The 27042-nt window shown below is 41.3% G+C and overlaps 1 protein-coding gene across 4 annotated transcripts; it reads left to right on the top strand.

The window, feature by feature from the left end:
- Nucleotides 1–27042, top strand: DNAJC16 (DnaJ heat shock protein family (Hsp40) member C16). 4 transcript variants are annotated; one of them, XM_072155203.1, is made up of 16 exons: nucleotides 91–247; nucleotides 16215–16397; nucleotides 16497–16563; nucleotides 16795–17125; nucleotides 18184–18368; nucleotides 18446–18550; nucleotides 18697–18855; nucleotides 19250–19380; nucleotides 19955–20135; nucleotides 20268–20450; nucleotides 20759–20835; nucleotides 21215–21295; nucleotides 21374–21472; nucleotides 21558–21725; nucleotides 23830–23967; nucleotides 26950–27042. In XM_072155203.1, the coding sequence occupies exons 2-16, from the start codon at nucleotides 16231–16233 to the stop codon at nucleotides 26987–26989; spliced, it is 2112 nt and encodes a 703-aa protein (XP_072011304.1). In that variant the 5' UTR covers nucleotides 91–247; nucleotides 16215–16230; the 3' UTR covers nucleotides 26990–27042. The 4 variants fall into 4 exon arrangements, with proteins under 4 accessions (XP_072011302.1, XP_072011304.1, XP_072011301.1 ...); XM_072155201.1 differs by lacking the exons at nucleotides 91–247; nucleotides 26950–27042 and adding an exon at nucleotides 1–80 and having other exon boundaries at nucleotides 23830–26373; XM_072155200.1 differs by lacking the exon at nucleotides 26950–27042 and having other exon boundaries at nucleotides 91–281; nucleotides 23830–26373.

The raw sequence follows: 27042 nt of genomic DNA, 5'->3' as shown, positions 1-27042 counted from the left end.
ACAGGGAGACGGGACTGCCCGTCAAGAATGGCGCCTGCTGATTGGGGGAGACCGCTGTCAGTCAGAGAGATTCGACGAAGGTTGGTGGGCGGGACTCGCTGTCCGTCTTCCGGTTCCGTGTGTGAGGGGAGATTCAGGCCGTAATGGGGCAGTGACCGGGAGCGGCGGCAGAAACGGAGGGGAGCGGAGCCGGGAGCAGCGCCACATAGCGGAGACACAGCGCACACACAGCGCTGCCCGACACCAGGTGAGAGGCCGCAGCCCGAGAGGAGAGGCCGCAGGTACAACAGCACAGGGTTACATCATGTCCTGTTATGTCACTGCAGCCGCTCTCCCCATATACTACTATATACTACATATACTATACTGTACTATATACTACCACATAATACTATACACTACCTATACTATACATCATGTCCTGTTATGTCACTGCGGCCGCTCTCCCCATATACTACTATATACTACATATACCATACTGTACTATATACTACCACATAATACTATACACTACCTATACTATACATCATGTCCTGTTATGTCACTGCAGCCGCTCTACCCATATACTACTATATACTACATATACTATACTGTACTATATACTACCACATAATACTATACACTACCTATACTATACATCATGTCCTGTTATGTCACTGCAGCCGCTCTCCCCATATACTACTATATACTACATATACTATACTGTACTATATACTACCACATAATACTATACACTACCTATACTATACATCATGTCCTGTTATGTCACTGCAGCCGCTCTCCCCATATACTACTATATACTACATATACTATACTGTACTATATACTACCACATAATACTATACACTACCTATACTATACATCATGTCCTGTTATGTCACTGCGGCCGCTCTCCCCATATACTACTATATACTACATATACCATACTGTACTATATACTACCACATAATACTATACACTACCTATACTATACATCATGTCCTGTTATGTCACTGCAGCCGCTCTCCCCATATACTACTATATACTACATATACCATACTGTACTATATACTACCACATAATACTATACACTACCTATACTATACATCATGTCCTGTTATGTCACTGCAGCCGCTCTGCTCATATACTACTATATACTACATATACCGTACTATACTATATACTGCCACATAATACTATACACTACCTATACTATACATCATGTCCTGTTATGTCACTGCAGCCGCTCTCCCCATATACTACTATATACTACATATACCATACTGTACTATATACTACCACATAATACTATACACTACCTATACTATACATCATGTCCTGTTATGTCACTGCAGCCGCTCTCCCCATATACTACTATATACTACATATACCATACTGTACTATATACTACCACATAATACTATACACTACCTATACTATACATCATGTCCTGTTATGTCACTGCGGCCGCTCTACTCATATACTACTATATACTACATATACCATACTGTACTATATACTACCACATAATACTATACACTACCTATACTATACATCATGTCCTGTTATGTCACTGCAGCCGCTCTCCCCATATACTACTATATACTACATATACCATACTGTACTATATACTACCACATAATACTATACACTACCTATACTATACATCATGTCCTGTTATGTCACTGCGGCCGCTCTACTCATATACTACTATATACTACATATACCATACTGTACTATATACTACCACATAATACTATACACTACCTATACTATACATCATGTCCTGTTATGTCACTGCAGCCGCTCTCCCCATATACTACTATATACTACATATACCATACTATACTATATACTACCACATAATACTATACACTACCTATACTATACATCATGTCCTGTTATGTCACTGCAGCCGCTCTCCCCATATACTACTATATACTACATATACCATACTGTACTATATACTGCCACATAATACTATACACTACCTATACTATACATCATGTCCTGTTATGTCACTGCAGCCGCTCTCCCCATATACTACTATATACTACATATACCATACTGTACTATATACTGCCACATAATACTATACACTACCTATACTATACATCATGTCCTGTTATGTCACTGCAGCCGCTCTCCCCATATACTACTATATACTACATATACCATACTGTACTATATACTACCACATAATACTATACACTACCTATACTATACATCATGTCCTGTTATGTCACTGCAGCCGCTCTACTCATATACTACTATATACTACATATACCATACTGTACTATATACTACCACATAATACTATACACTACCTATACTATACATCATGTCCTGTTATGTCACTGCGGCCGCTCTACCCATATACTACTATATACTACATATACTATACTGTACTATATACTACCACATAATACTATACACTACCTATACTATACATCATGTCCTGTTATGTCACTGCGGCCGCTCTCCCTATATACTACATATACCATACTGTACTATATACTACCACATAATACTATACACTACCTATACTATACATCATGTCCTGTTATGTCACTGCGGCCGCTCTCCCCATATACTACTATATACTACATATACCGTACTATACTATATACTACCACATAATACTATACACTACCTATACTATACATCATGTCCTGTTATGTCACTGCAGCCGCTCTACCCATATACTACTATATACTACATATACTATACTGTACTATATACTACCACATAATACTATACACTACCTATACTATACATCATGTCCTGTTATGTCACTGCAGCCGCTCTCCCCATATACTACTATATACTACATATACCATACTGTACTATATACTGCCACATAATACTATACACTACCTATACTATACATCATGTCCTGTTATGTCACTGCAGCCGCTCTACTAATATACTACTATATACTACATATACTGTACTATACTATATACTACCACATAATACTATACACTACCTATACTATACATCATGTCCTGTTATGTCACTGCGGCCGCTCTACCCATATACTACTATATACTACATATACTATACTGTACTATATACTACCACATAATACTATACACTACCTATACTATACATCATGTCCTGTTATGTCACTGCGGCCGCTCTCCCTATATACTACATATACCATACTGTACTATATACTACCACATAATACTATACACTACCTATACTATACATCATGTCCTGTTATGTCACTGCGGCCGCTCTCCCCATATACTACTATATACTACATATACCATACTGTACTATATACTACCACATAATACTATACACTACCTATACTATACATCATGTCCTGTTATGTCACTGCAGCCGCTCTACCCATATACTACTATATACTACATATACTATACTGTACTATATACTACCACATAATACTATACACTACCTATACTATACATCATGTCCTGTTATGTCACTGCAGCCGCTCTCCCCATATACTACTATATACTACATATACCATACTGTACTATATACTGCCACATAATACTATACACTACCTATACTATACATCATGTCCTGTTATGTCACTGCAGCCGCTCTCCCCATATACTACTATATACTACATATACCATACTGTACTATATACTGCCACATAATACTATACACTACCTATACTATACATCATGTCCTGTTATGTCACTGCAGCCGCTCTCCCCATATACTACTATATACTACATATACCGTACTATACTATATACTACCACATAATACTATACACTACCTATACTATACATCATGTCCTGTTATGTCACTGCGGCCGCTCTCCCTATATACTACATATACCATACTGTACTATATACTACCACATAATACTATACACTACCTATACTATACATCATGTCCTGTTATGTCACTGCGGCCGCTCTCCCCATATACTACTATATACTACATATACCATACTATACTATATACTACCACATAATACTATACACTACCTATACTATACATCATGTCCTGTTATGTCACTGCAGCCGCTCTACCCATATACTACTATATACTACATATACTATACTGTACTATATACTACCACATAATACTATACACTACCTATACTATACATCATGTCCTGTTATGTCACTGCAGCCGCTCTACCCATATACTACTATATACTACATATACTATACTGTACTATATACTACCACATAATACTATACACTACCTATACTATACATCATGTCCTGTTATGTCACTGCAGCCGCTCTCCCCATATACTACTATATACTACATATACCATACTATACTATATACTACCACATAATACTATACACTACCTATACTATACATCATGTCCTGTTATGTCACTGCAGCCGCTCTACCCATATACTACTATATACTACATATACTATACTGTACTATATACTACCACATAATACTATACACTACCTATACTATACATCATGTCCTGTTATGTCACTGCGGCCGCTCTCCCCATATACTACTATATACTACATATACCATACTGTACTATATACTACCACATAATACTATACACTACCTATACTATACATCATGTCCTGTTATGTCACTGCAGCCGCTCTCCCCATATACTACTATATACTACATATACCATACTGTACTATATACTACCACATAATACTATACACTACCTATACTATACATCATGTCCTGTTATGTCACTGCGGCCGCTCTCCCCATATACTACTATATACTACATATACCATACTGTACTATATACTACCACATAATACTATACACTACCTATACTATACATCATGTCCTGTTATGTCACTGCAGCCGCTCTCCCCATATACTACTATATACTACATATACCATACTGTACTATATACTACCACATAATACTATACACTACCTATACTATACATCATGTCCTGTTATGTCACTGCAGCCGCTCTCCCCATATACTACTATATACTACATATACCGTACTATACTATATACTACCACATAATACTATACACTACCTATACTATACATCATGTCCTGTTATGTCACTGCGGCCGCTCTCCCCATATACTACTATATACTACATATACCATACTGTACTATATACTACCACATAATACTATACACTACCTATACTATACATCATGTCCTTTTATGTCACTGCAGCCGCTCTCCCCATATACTACTATATACTACATATACCATACTGTACTATATCCTGCCACATAATACTATACACTACCTATACTATACATCATGTCCTGTTATGTCACTGCAGGCGCTCTCCCCATATACTACTATATACTACATATACCATACTGTACTATATACTACCACATAATACTATACACTACCTATACTATACATCATGTCCTGTTATGTCACTGCAGCCGCTCTCCCCATATACTACTATATACTACATATACTATACTGTACTATATACTACCACATAATACTATACACTACCTATACTATACATCATGTCCTGTTATGTCACTGCAGCTGCTCTACTCATATACTACTATATACTACATATACCATACTGTACTATATACTACCACATAATACTATACACTACCTATACTATACATCATGTCCTGTTATGTCACTGCAGCCGTTCTACTCATATACTACTATATACTACATATACCATACTGTACTATTTACTACCACATAATACTATACACTACCTATACTATACATCATGTCCTGTTATGTCACTGCGGCCGCTCTCCCCATATACTACTATATACTACATATACCATACTGTACTATATACTACCACATAATACTATACACTACCTATACTATACATCATGTCCTGTTATGTCACTGCGGCCGCTCTACCCATATACTACTATATACTACATATACCATACTGTACTATATACTACCACATAATACTATACACTACCTATACTATACATCATGTCCTGTTATGTCACTGCAGCCGCTCTCCCCATATACTACTATATACTACATATACCATACTGTACTATATACTACCACATAATACTATACACTACCTATACTATACATCATGTCCTGTTATGTCACTGCGGCCGCTCTCCCCATATACTACTATATACTACATATACCATACTATACTATATACTACCACATAATACTATACACTACCTATACTATACATCATGTCCTGTTATGTCACTGCAGCCCCTCTCCCCATATACTACTATATACTACATATACCATACTGTACTATATACTACCACATAATACTATACACTACCTATACTATACATCATGTCCTGTTATGTCACTGCAGCCGCTCTCCCCATATACTACTATATACTACATATACCATACTGTACTATATACTACCACATAATACTATACACTACCTATACTATACATCATGTCCTGTTATGTCACTGCAGCCGCTCTCCCCATATACTACTATATACTACATATACCATACTGTACTATATACTACCACATAATACTATACACTACCTATATTATACATCATGTCCTGTTATGTCACTGCAGCCGCTCTGCTCATATACTACTATATACTACATATACCGTACTATACTATATACTGCCACATAATACTATACACTACCTATACTATACATCATGTCCTGTTATGTCACTGCAGCCGCTCTCCCCATATACTACTATATACTACATATACCATACTGTACTATATACTACCACATAATACTATACACTACCTATACTATACATCATGTCCTGTTATGTCACTGCAGCCGCTCTCCCCATATACTACTATATACTACATATACCATACTGTACTATATACTACCACATAATACTATACACTACCTATACTATACATCATGTCCTGTTATGTCACTGCGGCCGCTCTCCCCATATACTACTATATACTACATATACCATACTGTACTATATACTACCACATAATACTATACACTACCTATACTATACATCATGTCCTGTTATGTCACTGCAGCCGCTCTCCCCATATACTACTATATACTACATATACCATACTGTACTATATACTACCACATAATACTATACACTACCTATACTATACATCATGTCCTGTTATGTCACTGCGGCCGCTCTCCCCATATACTACTATATACTACATATACCGTACTGTACTATATACTACCACATAATACTATACACTACCTATACTATACATCATGTCCTGTTATGTCACTGCAGCCGCTCTCCCCATATACTACTATATACTACATATACTGTACTATATACTACCACATAATACTATACACTACCTATATTATACATCATGTCCTGTTATGTCACTGCAGCCGCTCTACCCATATACTACTATATACTACATATACCATACTGTACTATATACTACCACATAATACTATACACTACCTATACTATACATCATGTCCTGTTATGTCACTGCAGCCGCTCTCCCCATATACTACTATATACTACATATACCATACTGTACTATATACTACCACATAATACTATACACTACCTATACTATACATCATGTCCTGTTATGTCACTCTCCCCATATACTACTATATACTACATATACCATACTGTACTATATACTGCCACATAATACTATACACTACCTATACTATACATCATGTCCTGTTATGTCACTGCGGCCGCTCTCCCTATATACTACTATATACTACATATACCATACTGTACTATATACTACCACATAATACTATACACTACCTATACTATACATCATGTCCTGTTATGTCACTGCAGCCGCTCTCCCCATATACTACTATATACTACATATACTATACTGTACTATATACTACCACATAATACTATACACTACCTATACTATACATCATGTCCTGTTATGTCACTGTGGCCGCTCTCCCCATATACTACTATATACTACATATACTATACTGTACTATATACTACCACATAATACTATACACTACCTATACTATACATCATGTCCTGTTATGTCACTGCAGCCGCTCTCCCCATATACTACTATATACTACATATACTATACTGTACTATATACTACCACATAATACTATACACTACCTATACTATACATCATGTCCTGTTATGTCACTGCAGCCGCTCTCCCCATATACTACTATATACTACATATACTATACTGTACTATATACTACCACATAATACTATACACTACCTATACTATACATCATGTCCTGTTATGTCACTGTGGCCGCTCTCCCCATATACTACTATATACTACATATACTATACTGTACTATATACTACCACATAATACTATACACTACCTATACTATACATCATGTCCTGTTATGTCACTGCAGCCGCTCTCCCCATATACTACTATATACTACATATACTATACTGTACTATATACTACCACATAATACTATACACTACCTATACTATACATCATGTCCTGTTATGTCACTGCAGCCGCTCTCCCCATATACTACTATATACTACATATACCATACTGTACTATATACTACCACATAATACTATACACTACCTATACTATACATCATGTCCTGTTATGTCACTGCAGCCGCTCTCCCCATATACTACTATATACTACATATACCATACTGTACTATATACTACCACATAATACTATACACTACCTATACTATACATCATGTCCTGTTATGTCACTGCGGCCGCTCTACTCATATACTACTATATACTACATATACCATACTGTACTATATACTACCACATAATACTATACACTACCTATACTATACATCATGTCCTGTTATGTCACTGCGGCCGCTCTCCCTATATACTACATATACCATACTGTACTATATACTACTACATAATACTATACACTACCTATACTATACATCATGTCCTGTTATGTCACTGCAGCCGCTCTCCCCATATACTACTATATACTACATATACCATACTGTACTATATACTACCACATAATACTATACACTACCTATACTATACATCATGTCCTGTTATGTCACTGCAGCCGCTCTCCCCATATACTACTATATACTACATATACCATACTGTACTATATACTACCACATAATACTATACACTACCTATACTATACATCATGTCCTGTTATGTCACTGCGGCCGCTCTCCCCATATACTACTATATACTACATATACTATACTGTACTATATACTACCACATAATACTATACACTACCTATACTATACATCATGTCCTGTTATGTCACTGCGGCCGCTCTCCCCATATACTACTATATACTACATATACCATACTGTACTATATACTACCACATAATACTATACACTACCTATACTATACATCATGTCCTGTTATGTCACTGCGGCCGCTCTCCCCATATACTACTATATACTACATATACCATACTGTACTATATACTACCACATAATACTATACACTACCTATACTATACATCATGTCCTGTTATGTCACTGCGGCCGCTCTCCCCATATACTACTATATACTACATATACCATACTGTACTATATACTACCACATAATACTATACACTACCTATACTATACATCATGTCCTGTTATGTCACTGCAGCCGCTCTCCCCATATACTACTATATACTACATATACCGTACTATACTATATACTACCACATAATACTATACACTACCTATACTATACATCATGTCCTGTTATGTCACTGCGGCCGCTCTACTCATATACTACTATATACTACATATACCATACTGTACTATATACTACCACATAATACTATACACTACCTATACTATACATCATGTCCTGTTATGTCACTGCAGCCGCTCTCCCCATATACTACTATATACTACATATACCATACTGTACTATATACTACCACATAATACTATACACTACCTATACTATACATCATGTCCTGTTATGTCACTGCAGCCGCTCTCCCCATATACTACTATATACTACATATACCGTACTATACTATATACTACCACATAATACTATACACTACCTATACTATACATCATGTCCTGTTATGTCACTGCGGCCGCTCTCCCCATATACTACTATATACTACATATACTATACTGTACTATATACTACCACATAATACTATACACTACCTATACTATACATCATGTCCTGTTATGTCACTGCAGCCGCTCTCCCCATATACTACTATATACTACATATACCGTACTATACTATATACTACCACATAATACTATACACTACCTATACTATACATCATGTCCTGTTATGTCACTGCGGCCGCTCTACTCATATACTACTATATACTACATATACCATACTGTACTATATACTACCACATAATACTATACACTACCTATATTATACATCATGTCCTGTTATATCACTCTCCCCGTATACCGCAATATACTGTACAATACCCTGCTATATACTACATATACTGTACTATATTATACATCATGTCCCGTTATGTCACTCTCCCAGTATACCGCTATATACTGTACTATATACTGTACTGTACCCTGTATACTACCACATAATACTATACACTACCTATATTATACATCATGTCCTGTTATGTCACTGCGGCCGCTCTCCCCATATACTACTATATACTACATATACCATACTATACTATATACTACCACATAATACTATACACTACCTATATTATACATCATGTCCTGTTATGTCACTGCAGCCGCTCTCCCCATATACTACTATATACTACATATACTATACTGTACTATATACTACCACATAATACTATACACTACCTATATTATACATCATGTCCTGTTATGTCACTGCAGCCGCTCTCCCCATATACTACTATATACTACATATACCATACTGTACTATATACTACCACATAATACTATACACTACCTATACTATACATCATGTCCTGTTATATCACTCTCCCCGTATACCGCAATATACTGTACAATACCCTGCTATATACTACATATACTGTACTATATTATACATCATGTCCCGTTATGTCACTCTCCCAGTATACCGCTATATACTGTACTATATACTGTACTGTACCCTGTATACTACCACATAATACTATACACTACCTATATTATACATCATGTCCTGTTATGTCACTGCAGCCGCTCTCCCCATATACTACTATATACTACATATACTATACTGTACTATATACTACCACATAATACTATACACTACCTATATTATACATCATGTCCTGTTATGTCACTGCAGCCGCTCTGCTCATATATCGCTATATACTACATATACCATACTGTACTATACTATACATCATGTCCTATCACTGCAGCCACTCTCATCATATACCACTATATACTGTACTATACCCTTTATATACTGTACTGTGTACTACCTATACTATATTAGATCATGTCCTGATATCACTGCAGCCACTCTCCTCATATACTGCTATATACTGTACTATATACTACATATACTATACTGCTCTATACCCTGCTATATACTACATGAACTATACCCTGCTATATACTACATATACCATACTGTACTGTATACTACCTATACTATACATCGTGTCCTGTTATATCCCTGCAGCCGCTCTGCTCAAATACTGATATATACTGTACCACATACTACTATATACTGTACTATACCCTGCTATATACTGCTATATACTACATATACTATACCATACTGTAGTATACTATACATCATGTCCTCTTATGTCACTGCAGCCACTCTCCCCATATACCGCTATATACTGTACTATACCCTGCTATATATTACATATACCATACTGTACTGTATACTAACTATACTATACCATATTATACTTCATGACCTGCTATGTCACTGCAGCCGCTTTCCTCAAATACCGCTATATACTGTACTATAAACCAAAATAAGATTATACTGTATACAATCTATACTATACATCATGTCCTGTTATGTCACTGCAGCTGCTCTCCTCATATACTATAGGAGGTTATAGTGCAGTATATAGTAGTATATGAGGAGAGCAACTGCAGTGACAAAACAGGACATGATGTATAATATGGTATAGTATAGGAAGTATATAGTATAGTGTTATACTATAGGAGGTTATAGTGCAGTATATAGTAGTATAACACTATACTATATACTTCCTATACTATACTATATTATACATCATGTCCTGTTATGTCACTGCAGTTGCTCAGCCACAACACTGGTGTAGACATATGTAGTGAGTGGCCTCTGCCTCGTCTTCACCCTCTCCCAAGGGTTGGATATAGAGGGAGTGTAGCAATGGATAGGACTGTTAGGTTGCAAGCTGTAAACCCCCTGGTAAAAAAGAGAGGTTCGTGGGGCGCAGGTACCCGATAAAAATTTTTTTTTTATTCAATTGACAACGTGTTTCACATTATACAAAGTGCTGGTAATTGCAGAGCACAGCGTCTGGTTATCTCTGTCCGTCATTCTGTGTGTGTGTGTATTCTGGTGATCCCCCAGCACCGTGCTTCACCCATTACTAAGAAGGGATCTGTGGATTGATTTTGTTTTCAGCAGTCGGACCTTCACAAATTGGCTTGTTCTCCTCTATTGTTTAGATAACTTAAATACTTGGTACAACGCTTTTAACAGGATACCACCTATAAGGTCTCATTACAATCCTAGTGGGTGGATCAGTGCTGACCCCCCTATAAATATAAGATGGGGGGAGTCCTGGACCATTTCATAATAATTTGGGACACATGGATTAGTGACCAAATGTCTTTTTGTTTTCCAAAACTTAGGCTATACTCACCAGGAGCATGACAGCCGGGGGTGGGGGTGAGGTGTACAGGGGTCTTTACTTCTCTGGATTCTGGGTGGGCATTGGGAATCATTGCTATCACCAATGTATGAGAGGAGTGAGATCTGGAGCTGTGGATGTTGCTCTGGGTTATACAAATATTTTATTTGGAAAGAAAATGCAAAAATAAAAAATCTCAGCCGTAATATTATAACACGAGCAGCAAGGGCTATGCTCTGACAGTGGTCCAGCTTGTGAGGGCCGGTCATGAGTCAAATCTCCAGGCTAAAGTAGCGATGTGAGACTGATAAGGGGTGAATTGTGATGTGAGGATTGGATCAGAGCATATCCGAAATCTTGTGGGCTGTAACTGGGATGCTGTGGCTAGTGCTTACCAAATGTGGTCCTAGAAAAGAGAACCAGTGACCATGAGTGAGGGATACAGCTAGCCTGGTGGTCTGATCATGGCGTAGAGATTCACAGACTAGTCATGGCGCTCATGATATCTGCTGCCCATTACCACCACATAACAGCATAAAGCAGTGGAAGATGGACTGTACCTAGGTAAGAGGTGCCAGGATGTATTATGGGAAGATGGACTGTACCTAGGTAAGAGGTGCCAGGATGTATTATAGGAAGATGGACTGTACCTAGGTAAGAGGCACCAGGATGTATTATAGGGAGATGGACTGTACCTAGGTAAGAGGTGCCAGGATGTATTATGGGAAGATGGACTGTACCTAGGTAAGAGGTGCCAGGATGTATTATGGGAAGATGGACTGTACCTAGGTAAGAGGTGCCAGGATGTATTATAGGGAGATGGACTGTACCTAGGTAAGAGGTGCCAGGATGTATTATAGGAAGATGGACTGTACCTAGGTAAGAGGTGCCAGGGTGTATTATGGGAAGATGGACTGTACCTAGGTAAGAGGTGCCGGGATGTATTATAGGAAGATGGACTGTACCTAGGTAAGAGGTGCCAGGATGTATTATGGGAAGATGGACTGTACCTAGGTAAGAGGTGCCAGGATGTATTATAGGAAGATGGACTGTACCTAGGTAAGAGGTGCCAGGATGTATTATAGGAAGATGGACTGTACCTAGGTAAGAGGTGCCAGGATGTATTATAGGAAGATGGACTGTACCTAGGTAAGAGGTGCCAGGGTGTATTATAGGAAGATGGACTGTACCTAGGTAAGAGGTGCCAGGATGTATTATAGGAAGATGGACTGTACCTAGGTAAGAGGTGCCAGGATGTATTATGGGAAGATGGACTGTACCTAGGTAAGAGGTGCCAGGATGTATTATAGGAAGATGGACTGTACCTAGGTAAGAGGTGCCAGGATGTATTATAGGAAGATGGACTGTACCTAGGTAAGAGGTGCCAGGATGTATTATAGGAAGATGGACTGTACCTAGGTAAGAGGTGCCAGGATGTATTATAGGAAGATGGACTGTACCTAGGTAAGAGGTGCCAGGATGTATTATAGGAAGATGGGCTGTACCTAGGTAAGAGGTGCCAGGATGTATTATAGGAAGATGGACTGTACCTAGGTAAGAGGTGCCAGGGTGTATTATGGGAAGATGGACTGTACCTAGGTAAGAGGTGCCAGGATGTATTATAGGAAGATGGACTGTACCTAGGTAAGAGGTGCCAGGATGTATTATAGGAAGATGGGCTGTACCTAGGTAAGAGGTGCCAGGATGTATTATAGGAAGATGGACTGTACCTAGGTAAGAGGTGCCAGGGTGTATTATGGGAAGATGGACTGTACCTAGGTAAGAGGTGCCAGGATGTATTATGGGAAGATGGACTGTACCTAGGTAAGAGGTGCCAGGATGTATTATAGGAAGATGGACTGTACCTAGGTAAGAGGTGCCAGGATGTATTATAGGGAGATGGACTGTACCTAGGTAAGAGGTGCCAGGATGTATTATGGGAAGATGGACTGTACCTAGGTAAGAGGTGCCAGGATGTATTATGGGAAGATGGACTGTACCTAGGTAAGAGGTGCCAGGGTGTATTATGGGAAGATGGACTGTACCTAGGTAAGAGGTGCCAGGATGTATTATAGGAAGATGGACTGTACCTAGGTAAGAGGTGCCAGGATGTATTATGGGAAGATGGACTGTACCTAGGTAAGAGGTGCCAGGATGTATTATGGGAAGATGGACTGTACCTAGGTAAGAGGTGCCAGGATGTATTATAGGAAGATGGACTGTACCTAGGTAAGAGGTGCCAGGATGTATTATAGGAAGATGGACTGTACCTAGGTAAGAGGTGCCAGGATGTATTATAGGAAGATGGACTGTACCTAGGTAAGAGGTGCCAGGATGTATTATAGGAAGATGGACTGTACCTAGGTAAGAGGTGCCAGGATGTATTATAGGAAGATGGACTGTACCTAGGTAAGAGGTGCCAGGATGTATTATAGGAAGATGGGCTGTACCTAGGTAAGAGGTGCCAGGATGTATTATAGGAAGATGGACTGTACCTAGGTAAGAGGTGCCAGGGTGTATTATGGGAAGATGGACTGTACCTAGGTAAGAGGTGCCAGGGTGTATTATGGGAAGATGGACTGTACCTAGGTAAGAGGTGCCAGGATGTATTATAGGAAGATGGACTGTACCTAGGTAAGAGGTGCCAGGATGTATTATGGGGAGATGGACTGTACCTAGGTAAGAGGTGCCAGGATGTATTATAGGAAGATGGACTGTACCTAGGTAAGAGGTGCCAGGGTGTATTATGGGAAGATGGACTGTACCTAGGTAAGAGGTGCCAGGATGTATTATAGGAAGATGGACTGTACCTAGGTAAGAGGTGCCAGGATGTATTATAGGAAGATGGACTGTACCTAGGTAAGAGGTGCCAGGATGTATTATAGGGAGATGGACTGTACCTAGGTAAGAGGTGCCAGGATGTATTATAGGAAGATGGACTGTACCTAGGTAAGAGGTGCCAGGATGTATTATGGGAAGTTGGCGCCAGGGGAGGAATAATGATGTCTGGGCAATGATCAGACACTGTGTCCTGGCATCACTTGAGTGTTAACACTTACCTAACCATTGAACAGACCCCCCCCCCCTTACTTCCTCCTCTTGTCAGCATTGCCCCTTAATGGCAGTGGTCCTTAGAAGTGTTGTGGGTGTTATCTGATGTGGTAGCACATGGGTGCCCTATACAATATTTGGCTGACTGGTAAGATCGCTTGGTCCGGACACAGTGCAGTTGATTGGGGGGGTCCTTGTATCATAGTGATACACTGTTTGCCAGCCGAGCACAGCGCTGGCACTGTGGCGGTAGTCATAGAGGTGAGACTACATCTATACTCCTCCTATACTGTCTGGTAGTGTAATTGCTCTCATTCTCCAGCAGAAGATTTATCCAGTTGACGCCTCCTTGAGCCTCCATGTCCATAAATTTCAGTTCAGGTCCATGGTTCCAATTCTGAACTACACAGTAATATTCACCTAATGTTCCAAGGCACTCTCCCCCTCCCCCCCATAGGGGTTTGTAGCCGGCCACAAATTGTATGATGGATTAGTGATGGATGCAGTACCGCTTCGTATCACACATCTTTCATTACAAGTGATGTATTTTCTTTTTCAGTGACACAGCCTGAGATATGGGCCAACGAAAGCTGCGCCACCTCTGGCGGTTACTGGTATTTCTAATCCTAGCTCTGAAGATCCTCTCTGCAGCCGACTTTGACCCCTATCGTGTTTTGGGAGTGAGCCGGACGGCGAGTCAAGCGGACATCAAAAAAGCCTACAAGAAACTTGCCCGAGAGTGGTGGGTGCAGTCACCAGAACATTACTAACCTGCTTCCCAGGTCTCACAGAGGAGATCGTATTGTTACATGAGGGCTAATAAGTGTCTCATTTATTCCAGGCATCCGGACAAAAACAAGAACCCAGGAGCAGAAGACAAATTCATACAAGTCAGCAAAGCTTATGAGGTATGAAGGGGCCGGGCTGTAGGGGCTCAGTAATGTAAACTAAGGGGTACGGCAAATCCCATAGTGCTTGGCTCTATGATGGGGACACTGTCCTATCACTACCTTTCAGTGGAGGGAGCTATAAAGACAAGTCATGTCGTCTCTTACAGCGCATCTAGAGAAGAATGAACTTTGCAGATCACCTCTAAGGCACGTTTGCATTTTAATCTTCTTTAACTTCTGACCCTTTAGATCCTTTCAAACGAAGAGAAGAGGACAAACTATGACCGATACGGAGATGTAGGAGAGAACCAGGGATACTCCCAGCAGCAGCATCACCACTTCCGACATTTTCACGACAGTTTCTATTTCGATGAGTCGTTCTTCCACTTCCCCTTTAACGCTGAGCGAAGGGATTCCACGGATGAGAAATATCTCCTGCAGTTCTCACACTATATCAACGAGGTGGTCCCTGACAGCTTCCGCAAGCCCTACCTCATAAAGATCACCTCCGACTGGTGCTTCAGCTGCATCCACATCGAACCTGTGTGGAAGGAGGTGGTGCAGGAGCTGGAAGGCCTAGGTTTGTGATCTCTCTTTGCTACTTTCAAAACAGGAGTCCCCATTTTTCTTCCAGAATCAATTTATATTTACATTCAACTGTGTATGTTCAATACATGACTCATCCTATGTTATACCCCAGAGCTGCACTCACCATTCTGCTGCTGGTGCAGTCACGGTGTACATACATGACATTACTTATCCTGTACTGATCCTGAGTTACATCCTGTATTATACTCCAGAGCTGCACTCACTATTCTGCTGCTGGTGCAGTCACGGTGTACATACATGACATTACTTATCCTGTACTGATCCTGAGTTACATCCTGTATTATACCCCAGAGCTGCACTCACTATTCTGCTGCTGGTGCAGTCACTGTGTACATACATGACATTACTTATCCTGTACTGATCCTGAGTTACATCCTGTATTATACTCCAGAGCTGCACTCACTATTCTGCTGCTGGTGCAGTCACTGTGTACACAGATGACATTACTTATCCTGTACTGATCCTGAGTTACATCGTGTATTATACTCCAGAGCTGCACTCACTATTCTGCTGCCGGTGCAGTCACTGTGTACATACATGACATTACTTATACTGTACTGATCCTGAGTTACATCCTGTATTATACATCAGAGCTGCACTCACTATTCTGCTGCTGGTGCAGTCACTGTGTACATACATGACATTACTTATCCTGTACTGATCCTGAGTTACATCCGGTATTATACCCCAGATCTGCACTCACTATTCTGCTGCTGGGGCAGTCACTGTGTACATACATGACATTACTTATCCTGTACTGATCCTGAGTTACATCCGGTATTATACCCCAGAGCTGCACTCACTATTCTGCTGGTGGTGCAGTCACTGTGTACATACATGACATTACTTATCCTGTACTGATCCTGAGTTACATCATGTATTATACTCCAGAGCTGCACTCACTATTCTGCTGGTGGTGCAGTCACTGTGTACATACATGACATTACTTATCCTGTACTGATCCTGAGTTATGTCCTGTTGGCATATTTCCAGATTCTTATACAGCTGACATTACTTCTCTTATTCTAGGTGTTGGTATAGGAGTGGTGCATGCTGGGTACGAGAGGCGGTTGGCTCACCATCTCGGTGCACATAGCACCCCTTCTATTTTGGGGGTGATCAACGGGAAGATCTCCTTCTTCCACAACGCTGTCTTGCGGGAAAATCTTCGACACTTTGTAGAAAGTTTGTTGCCAGGAAATCTAGTGGACAAGGTAAGACGCTGCCCTGGGATATTACTAGATAAGAAGTAACAGGATATTTTGCTACATCCTCCTGTTGTCTCTTCCAGATTACAGATAAAAACTACGTCAGGTTCTTATCCAATTGGCAGCAGGAGAATAAGCCCCATGTCCTCCTGTTTGATCAGATGCCCCCAGTCCCACTGATTTATAAGGTAAGGGCAATACACATGCTCTCTATATTATGTGGTCTTATTGTCTTGTCATAAATATTACATCATTAAAGGGGGTATTCAAGGCTTCTATTTTGTCTACAGAACATCCATATTGATGATGTGGTTTCCCCTTTGTGTTTCTGTAGCTCACTGCCTTTGCCTACAAGGATTACCTCTCATTCGGATATGTGGACCTCGGCCAGAGGGAAACGGAACAGATGAGCAGCCAGTATAACATTAACATGTACGCCCCAACCATGCTGGTCTTCAAGGAGCACATTCACAAGCCGGCGGACGTAGTGCAGGTAAATTTTGTTGCCATGATTCAACATGGCGGGTGCATTGGCATGCTGGTGGTAAATAGCCTGTGCTAGTTCAGCTTAAAGGGGTTTTCTACCTTTTTTCTGAGCCAAGACGGGCACTAGGTAAAAACTTAGTGACTTACAACTACTACTATATTTGCGCCAGGTGTCACAGAAGCAGGAACAGTGCCTTACTGTCTCGTCTTCTGTGACCGCCAGACACTTTGTGCCCAGCAAAACATTGAAAAAAGGAGACCTTGCCTCTGCCCTATCACCCCAAAGGGTACCACTGACCTGAAGGTTACATTACACTTTACAGTGTGGCATTGGGGACATCCGCTGTATTCTGCTACCTCAGACTGCAGCCTAAAATAAAGTTCTGAATCTTTTGTTGTAGGCACGTGGAATGAAGAAGCAAGTCATCGATGATTTCATTTCCACTAACAAATTCCTCCTCGCAGCCCGGCTGACTAATCAAAAGCTATTTCAGGAGCTGTGTCCTGTAAGGAAATCTCATCGTCAGCGCAAGTAAGTGTCATCACTAAGGTCATGCTGTGTGTCCTGCACACGTGTGTGTGCGTGTATATATGTATACATATAATATGCAGCCCCCGGGTTATGTACAAGATAGGTTCTTAAGTTGAATTTGTATGTAAGTCGGAACTGTATATTTTTTTAATTGTAACGTCAGACAAAATATTTTTGGTCTCTGTGACAACTGGATTTTAAAACCTTTGGGTTGTCATAAGAACCAGGATTAATAATAAATTTTATTAACAGACACCTTTTAATAACTGTTACAGCTGATCATTGTAGCCTGGGACTAAACTACGGTAAATTACCAACCTCCAGAGGTCCGTTTGTAACTATGGGTCGTGTGTAAGTTCAGTGTTCTTAAGTCGGGACAGCCTGTATATACCTCATAAATAACTATATAGTTATTTACAACATATATGCTACTCCTGGGACTTTATATAGGATGTGATGTAGAACAATAAATAAAATACTGAGTAGGTGCCTTGTGACATCTGGCTCCAGGCTGCGGTGGGTTCTGCATTAGACTCTCTATGCTGAAGATAAAGAAGTTGTTTGTTTTTTGCAGATATTGCGTTGTCCTACTCACCGGAGAGGGGGAGCCCTTCAGGAAAACCTATGAATCCTTTCTGGCTTTCGCCTCAGCCAACACCAAGGATACGGTTCGATTTGTCCATGTCTTTAAGGAACGCCAACGAGAGCTCGCCAGCTCACTGCTAGGGGAGGATATAAAGCCCGGAGACTCCCATGTATGTACCACCACCTTCTGCTTTTATAACTATTTTACTGATCTCTAAGCTGTTTATGTCTGCAGCTCCATACCGATCAATGGTTTTGGCTTCTTCTACACATTTATAATCATATTTATATACTCTGGGCAGGTGGCGATCCTGGAGCGGAGGAACTCTGCAGGCAGAATAGTGTATAAGACCCTGGCCAGCGTCTGGAGTGGGAGTGAGGAGAACAAGTTTACGCTCTTGGATTTCTTGGATCGCTTGAGGAAAGACCCCAGCCTCCTGTCTACCGAGTCCATCCTGTCTGATCTGAATGATGAGCTGGCGCCTGTAAGTTTTTAGACATGTCACATTGAAAATGTAGTGGTTGATAATACGGTATTTGTATTGGTTGCCCCCCCCCCCCCCAAGCCCCTTATGGGGTGGTAATCAGCTAATGGTAGGGGGCTGAAAATATGTTTGTAGATGGGCAGATAATAGAAATATTCGAGTACCATGGTAGTTGAATCGAGTCATATATGACTAGAATGAGCATATGTTGTGTAGCATTAGATAAGACTGATGACTGTAGTTTATTGAACCCCCCTACCTACCCCCCACCCTTACTTTAATTGCTTTACATCTTCTTTTGTTTTCAGGTCTTCTTTCTGCGCTGGTTCTACACTGCAGTTGACTACTGGTCGGACGTATGGGAGAGCGCACTACATAATAACTGGTGAGGCTACAGAAGGATTGGAGGGTTTTCAGGAGGATGTGAAAAACGCTCATCTGTATGAGCCCTAGCCCTTAGTATATAATGGTTTGGTATTCCATCATTCAAAATTGCTGATGGCACATGGACATGAACAACTCGTCTAAATAAGCTCTAAGGCTGATCATCAATAATAAGTTCATAAGTTTTCTTTTGCTCTTTGTCTAAAGAGTTGTCCTTTAGCTTATATCTCATGTTGCAGCGTCATTCCTTTGTATAAGGCTGGCTTGCTTTACCACACACATATACAACCTATGGACAACCCTTGACTGTTCAGGGTGTGATCCTCTAAATCTTTCGGTAAGATTATGTCCTCACGAGTAACTCCTTACTCTTTGTACAGGAGGGAGATGATGCCGCTGCTGTCTCTGATCTTCTCCGCTCTTTTCATCCTCTTCGGGACGGTCATAGTGCAGGCGTTCAGGTAAGTGAAAGTTTTCTGTGAGCTATAACTTTTCATATAGTTCAGGATTAGGGGTAACACTTTCTTCGTCTCCCTCAGTGACTCCAGCGATGAGAGAGATTCTGTTCCTTCTGATAAAGAAGAACCAGGGGACAAAGAGAAGAGCAGCGAGGCCAACTTCACCAAGGAGAGCACCAGGTAAGCTGATGCTGCCAGGCAAGGGTGGACTAATAACAAATGTCTCCTCTGTTATTGACACTTACACTTATTATTTTCTGCCCAGGGTTCCTAAGAAAGGCTTTGTGGAAGTGACGGAGTTAACAGATGTGAACTATATGAGTAACCTCGTCCGGCTGCGTCCAGGCCACATGAATGTCGTCCTCATCCTCTCCAGCTCCACCAAGGCCAGTCTGCTCCAGAGGTTTGCCCAGGAAGTCTATACGTTTACCGGGTGAGTGGAGTATGTAGTGATCGTGTGCAGGGACACGTGAATATGATTCACATCATGTTTTATTGATACTTTAGTGTATAAGCTGAACATTTATATAGACTTATACTTATAGGTCGGGGCGTCCTTTTTGCCTCAGTCTGCACAGTATACACTTCACAATGTTGTATCCAGCAGGAAACACAGGGCGAAAAGACTCGGCAGGCTACATCTTTCCACCCGACTTCCTTCTACTGATTGACATATGCGCTCAGTGGAGGCCATTATTGCCTACGGGGGACAGAAACAGTTTTGCATCTGTCCATGGCTTCCGCTGAGCATATGCTAAATATAAGGATAATGACATAACGGGGGGAGAAATACCGTTCTCCTCTCCTCCCACATTCAGGGCTTTTCATCCATCTCCAAATTAATTTTGTAGTTGATGTCACTTGCTTAAATGGAGTTTGTCTGCCCACAAGTAAAATCAACACAATTTCATTTTACAGAAATCTGCATTATTATGTATTTATATAAATAAGCTTTCCAGTGCACAATGGGCAGGACCTATCTAACTGGTGCGCTCATTTTCTCCTTTCTATGCTACTCATCTCCACTTGGTGATTGACATCCCACAAAATAATTAGGGGTATTGAGAAGAAGGCTGCACTGGCTGAAGACGTCCTGTCTTCTCCATTCTTTTAAAAAAAAAATCGTTATTGGGTGGCTTCGGTTCTTGTAGACTGCTTTTAAAGGGGTCGTCCACTTTCAGCAAGGAATTGATATGGTTTCTGTAATGAATAGCTCTACAATTTTACAATATACTTTCTGTATCAATTCTTCACAGTTTTCTGCTTTCTGTCACTCCACTATATGCAGCTTCATTGTTTACTTTCTGTGGATTAAAAACCCGTACCTGGTCATGTGATGTCACACAGGGGCACAGCCTGTTATATCCCTGGTCATGTGATGTCACAGAGGTGCACAGCCTGTTATATCCCTGGTCATGTGGTGTCACACAGGTGCACAGCCTTTAATATCCCTGGTCATGTGATGTCACACAGGTGCACAGCCTGTAATATCCCTGGTCATGTGATGTCACACAGGGGCACAGCCTGTTATATCCCTGGTCATGTGATGTCACACAGGGGCACAGCCTGTTATATCCCTGGTCATGTGATGTCACAGAGGTGCACAGCCTGTTATATCCCTGGTCATGTGGTGTCACACAGGTGCACAGCCTGTAATATCCCTGGTCATGTGATGTCACACAGGTGCACAGCCTGTAATATCCCTGGTCATGTGATGTCACACAGGGGCACTGCTTGTTATATCCCTGGTCATGTGATGTCACACAGGTGCACAGCCTGTTATATCCCTGGTCATGTGATGTCACAGAGGTGCACAGCCTGTTATATCCCTGGTCATGTGATGTCACAGAGGTGCACAGCCTGTTATATCCCTGGTCATGTGGTGTCACACAGGTGCACAGCCTGTAATATCCCTGGTCATGTGATGTCACACAGGTGCACAGCCTGTTATATCCCTGGTCATGTGATGTGTCACAGGGGCACTGCTCGTTATGGCCCCAGTCATGTGATATCTCATAGGTGCATAGCTCATTATATCCCCGGCCACGTGATGTCACACAGGTGCACAGCTCGTTATATCACACAGCTCGGATTACTGTAATGTGACACTAACGAGCCGTGCACCTGGGTGACATATCATCTCCATGAACTGGTGTTTATTAACAGGAAGAAAACAATGAGGTTTCCTGTAGAATGTCAGCAAGCAGAGATCTAGAAAACCCTGAGGAATAGATACAGAAATATTGGGAAATTGTAGAACAATATCAATTATTTGCTGAAAGTGGACGACCCCTTTGTGACTTTGCATTGGTAATTTCTGATCTCTGCAGCCTGGACTATGTATAGCGGAGCTACAGCGCTCTATATATAGCCGGACAGCTGCTTGCAGTCATAACCTACATACACAGATGCAGTAGAGTGGAGTTTGTGATCTGCACTGATGTCCAGTGATATAACATGACACTTTCAGCTCTGCTACATGAACGCATGACCTTGTTGATGCACATATAGTAACACACATGCGTCTCGTCTCACAGGAGCAGTTCCCTTCACTTCTCGTTCCTGAACCTGGACAAGCACCGCGAGTGGCTAGAGTACCTGCTGGAGTTCGCCCAGGACGCCGCGCCCATCGCCTACCAGTACGACGAGCACTTCCTAGAGCGCGACTACACCGGGTACGTGCTGGCGCTAAACGGACACAAAAAATACTTCTGCCTCTTTAAAGCGCAGCCCACGCTGGAAGACGAGAAGCTCTCGGACGAGGGAGAACTCTGCTCTCCCAGCGGGGACTCTTTAAGGAAGATTTCCCTGGGCTCCGGGGCGGGGAACATCAAAAAGAAATTAAATAAGCTCTCGCTATGGATGGAGCGCCTCCTTGAGGGCTCCTTACAGAGGTTCTACATCCCCTCCTGGCCGTCACTGGACTGACCCTACACTGGGGGGGAGGGGGGCATCCGGTCCGATGAAACTGTGAACTTTTAGCTGTTTGTCCTGCCGCCGGGATCCTACACGCTTATACGGCGTCCTCTAATCCTGCCAGGGGCAAACGCGGATGGGGGAGGGGTGGTGGGGGAGCGCGCCTTTGTTTGCGAGAGCAATGACGTCATTGACTTTATCACGTACTGCCTGCTTTATGTCTTAAGTTCTCTTCAGCTACATCCCAGAGCTTTAAGCTGCCTCCAGGGATCCAGGTTACGGCACCTGCAGCTCTGTAGAACAAAAAAAAACCCTCAACTTTAACCCTTTCCATTTCTTACAATTACATCCGGCGGCCACTAGAGGTCCTTAGTGAGCGATCACCACTCTGTAATCCAGTCCTGATCCCGTCTATAGCTCCGAGGACTTAGCAATAAGGCACCAGGTGCCGCCTCCTGCGGGGCGTGACGCCCACCAACGCTTTATAGATGATCCCGGATATCGTCGCACAATCATGAAGCCATCTCGCTAAAAACAGCAGACATTTGGGATATGTGGGGGGGGAGTGGGTTTTTTTTTTCCCCTAATTATTTTTCAAGGAATTTCTGTAGATCTTTCATAGTTACTGAGAAGTGCGGCGCCACCTAGTGGACAGGAACTGTAACCGCGCCACGCTGCAACACTGAATTTTCTTTGTATCAAGGAACAATGGTCAGACCTGTGGATTTTACCCCCTTCCCCCCGATAAGAATAGATTGATGTTATAATAGGCCGCCATATATTATATTTCTGTACACCGCCAGTGAATGTAGATTAGGGAGGGGAGGGGCGGGGGTACATACTTATCTGCAGTCCCTATTACATTTCAAAGATTTCATGTATTTCATCTTCAATGCCAAAGTTTTTTTTTTTTCTTTTTGGACGCGGTGGGATGAAGCAGGCGCTAAGGGGTGCCCCTATTCTTAACCTTTTCATTGCTGGAGCTTCTGGTTATCTAGAAACCCTTAATAGCTGCCTATTCTTGTGTGTTCTGTCATCGGCTGTTTTAGGTGAAGATGGATCCCTGGGGCCGTAGATTTGTCCTGCATAAATTTAGATCCTGATTTGTGCTGCAATATTTATTTATTTATTTTTTTCTTACAATATGGCTACTTGAATTTTACGGCTCCTTTTTAACTAGCGCTTAACGATTCTTTGCACTTGCATTTAAAGGGGTTGTCTTAGTGGGATTTCCATGGCTCACAACAAAGGGGGTCCTATGTAGACTACAACATACCCCTGCCAGACTAAACGGATCTGGCAGGGGTATGTTGTACCTCTAATGGATATGTGGAGAGGGGTCCACGGAATTCCAATGGATCTGGGTAGGGCTCTGTTGTTCTCCCACCCACCCACCCCCCGAATGGATTTGGGCTGGGGGTCTGTTGAACCAGCATTGTGGTGCCTATTGTGCTGATGGAAGTACTAGAGTACTGCGCTCTGCTGTCCGTCGGTGCTATAAAGATGAATCTAGCAGCAGACGCATGGCAACCAGCTGCTATGTTCATTTATGGGTACAGCAGACCCTCACTCTCATCATCCATGGGGGTCCCACCGCAAGTGGCATGGACCTGATGTGGCTCTTGATGGAGCTGGAGAACCCCTTATCTTACTGCCACCAAGTGGATGGTAAGAGACCTGCGGTCAGTGTTAAGTGCAGAGCCTGCAGTGATAGGGGCCGTGTCACCCTAGGGATCTCCATAGGTTACGCCTTAAGCCTCCGTCCCCGTTTCTTTCCGCATGTCTGTCTGTCCTTACAAGCTCCATGGTATGAAGAGGTTGTCTGGAATTGCTGCACGATATTTTTTTCTTTTCCTACTCCTGCAGCACTGAAACGGTTAAACTTCTTTGTGCTGAGATCTTTACTCTTTACAGATAAAAAATTTAAATAATTTAAATATAGAAAAAAAAAATTCAATCAATGAATGAAATGCTGTAAAATTCAGTCTGGACGAGATCAGTTTTGCACTTTTTTTTTTTTTTTTGTAGCGAGGAAAGTAACTTATTTTAACTAGTGTTTTTTTTTTTAATATTATTTTAACTTATCGTCATTTGTATATTTTTTTTTTTTGTTTGTTTTTAATATAATGACTGCATTGGAAACTGAAATAAACTATTTTACTGTGTGAAGTATACGCCGTGTTGGTATTGTGCGGATCCGAGAGCGTAACACTATTCCTTGTCATCATATCACCGGACTCCAGTTTAGGAGTTTTCCCCTCCTGTGGGATCTCAGGCCTCACGCACACGACCGTATGGGGGCAGCAGATACAGCCGAACAATTTGTGCCTATATCACGGCACCCAGTGTCGCACCCTAAGTAAGTTTGAGCTATGGACCAGATCCCCTTCTACTTCCTAAGTGCAGTGTATGGGAGACATGACAGCAGCTGGTCCCCATCCTCCAGCTCTTAGGCCCCTTGAACATGAATGTATGCTTCTCCAAGTTATAACCCGGGTCAGCATATATATTGGTGTTTAAGAGGCCTAAGAGCTGATGGATGGAAGACCAGCTGCTATCATGTCTCCCATACACTGCACATAGGTAGTATAAGATGATCTGCTCGGTAGCTTATACTCAGGGACTTATAAGACACAATAGAGAAGGACTGACCTGTAATTGTAGGAATAAAGCACTTCAGGTGAGATAGAAACTTACCATCCTCTCCTGAAGCCTTTGTATCTTCTTTTTTTTTTTTACAGGATTCTATATTGCATTGTAGAGAGATACTTGTATGAGTAAAGCACATGGGGTGAGATAGCACTGCCAGGACCCAATAGCAAGTTGCTATTTAT

This window comes from Engystomops pustulosus, chromosome 6 (assembly GCF_040894005.1).
Source record: "Engystomops pustulosus chromosome 6, aEngPut4.maternal, whole genome shotgun sequence".
NCBI classification, from domain to species: Eukaryota; Metazoa; Chordata; class Amphibia; order Anura; family Leptodactylidae; genus Engystomops; species Engystomops pustulosus.
Note: the sequence above shows the minus strand (reverse complement) of the source record. Positions and strands in the feature narration are given on the sequence as shown.

Coding starts and splice junctions, on each gene's coding strand:
- DNAJC16 (XM_072155201.1), top strand. CDS start 16,231: ATGGGCCAACGAAAGCTGCGCCACCTCTGGCGGTTACTGGTATTTCTA. Junction 16,398..16,496: donor AAGAAACTTGCCCGAGAGTG/GTGGGTGCAGTC, acceptor CATTTATTCCAG/GCATCCGGACAAAAACAAGA. Junction 21,726..23,829: donor GAAGTCTATACGTTTACCGG/GTGAGTGGAGTA, acceptor CTCGTCTCACAG/GAGCAGTTCCCTTCACTTCT.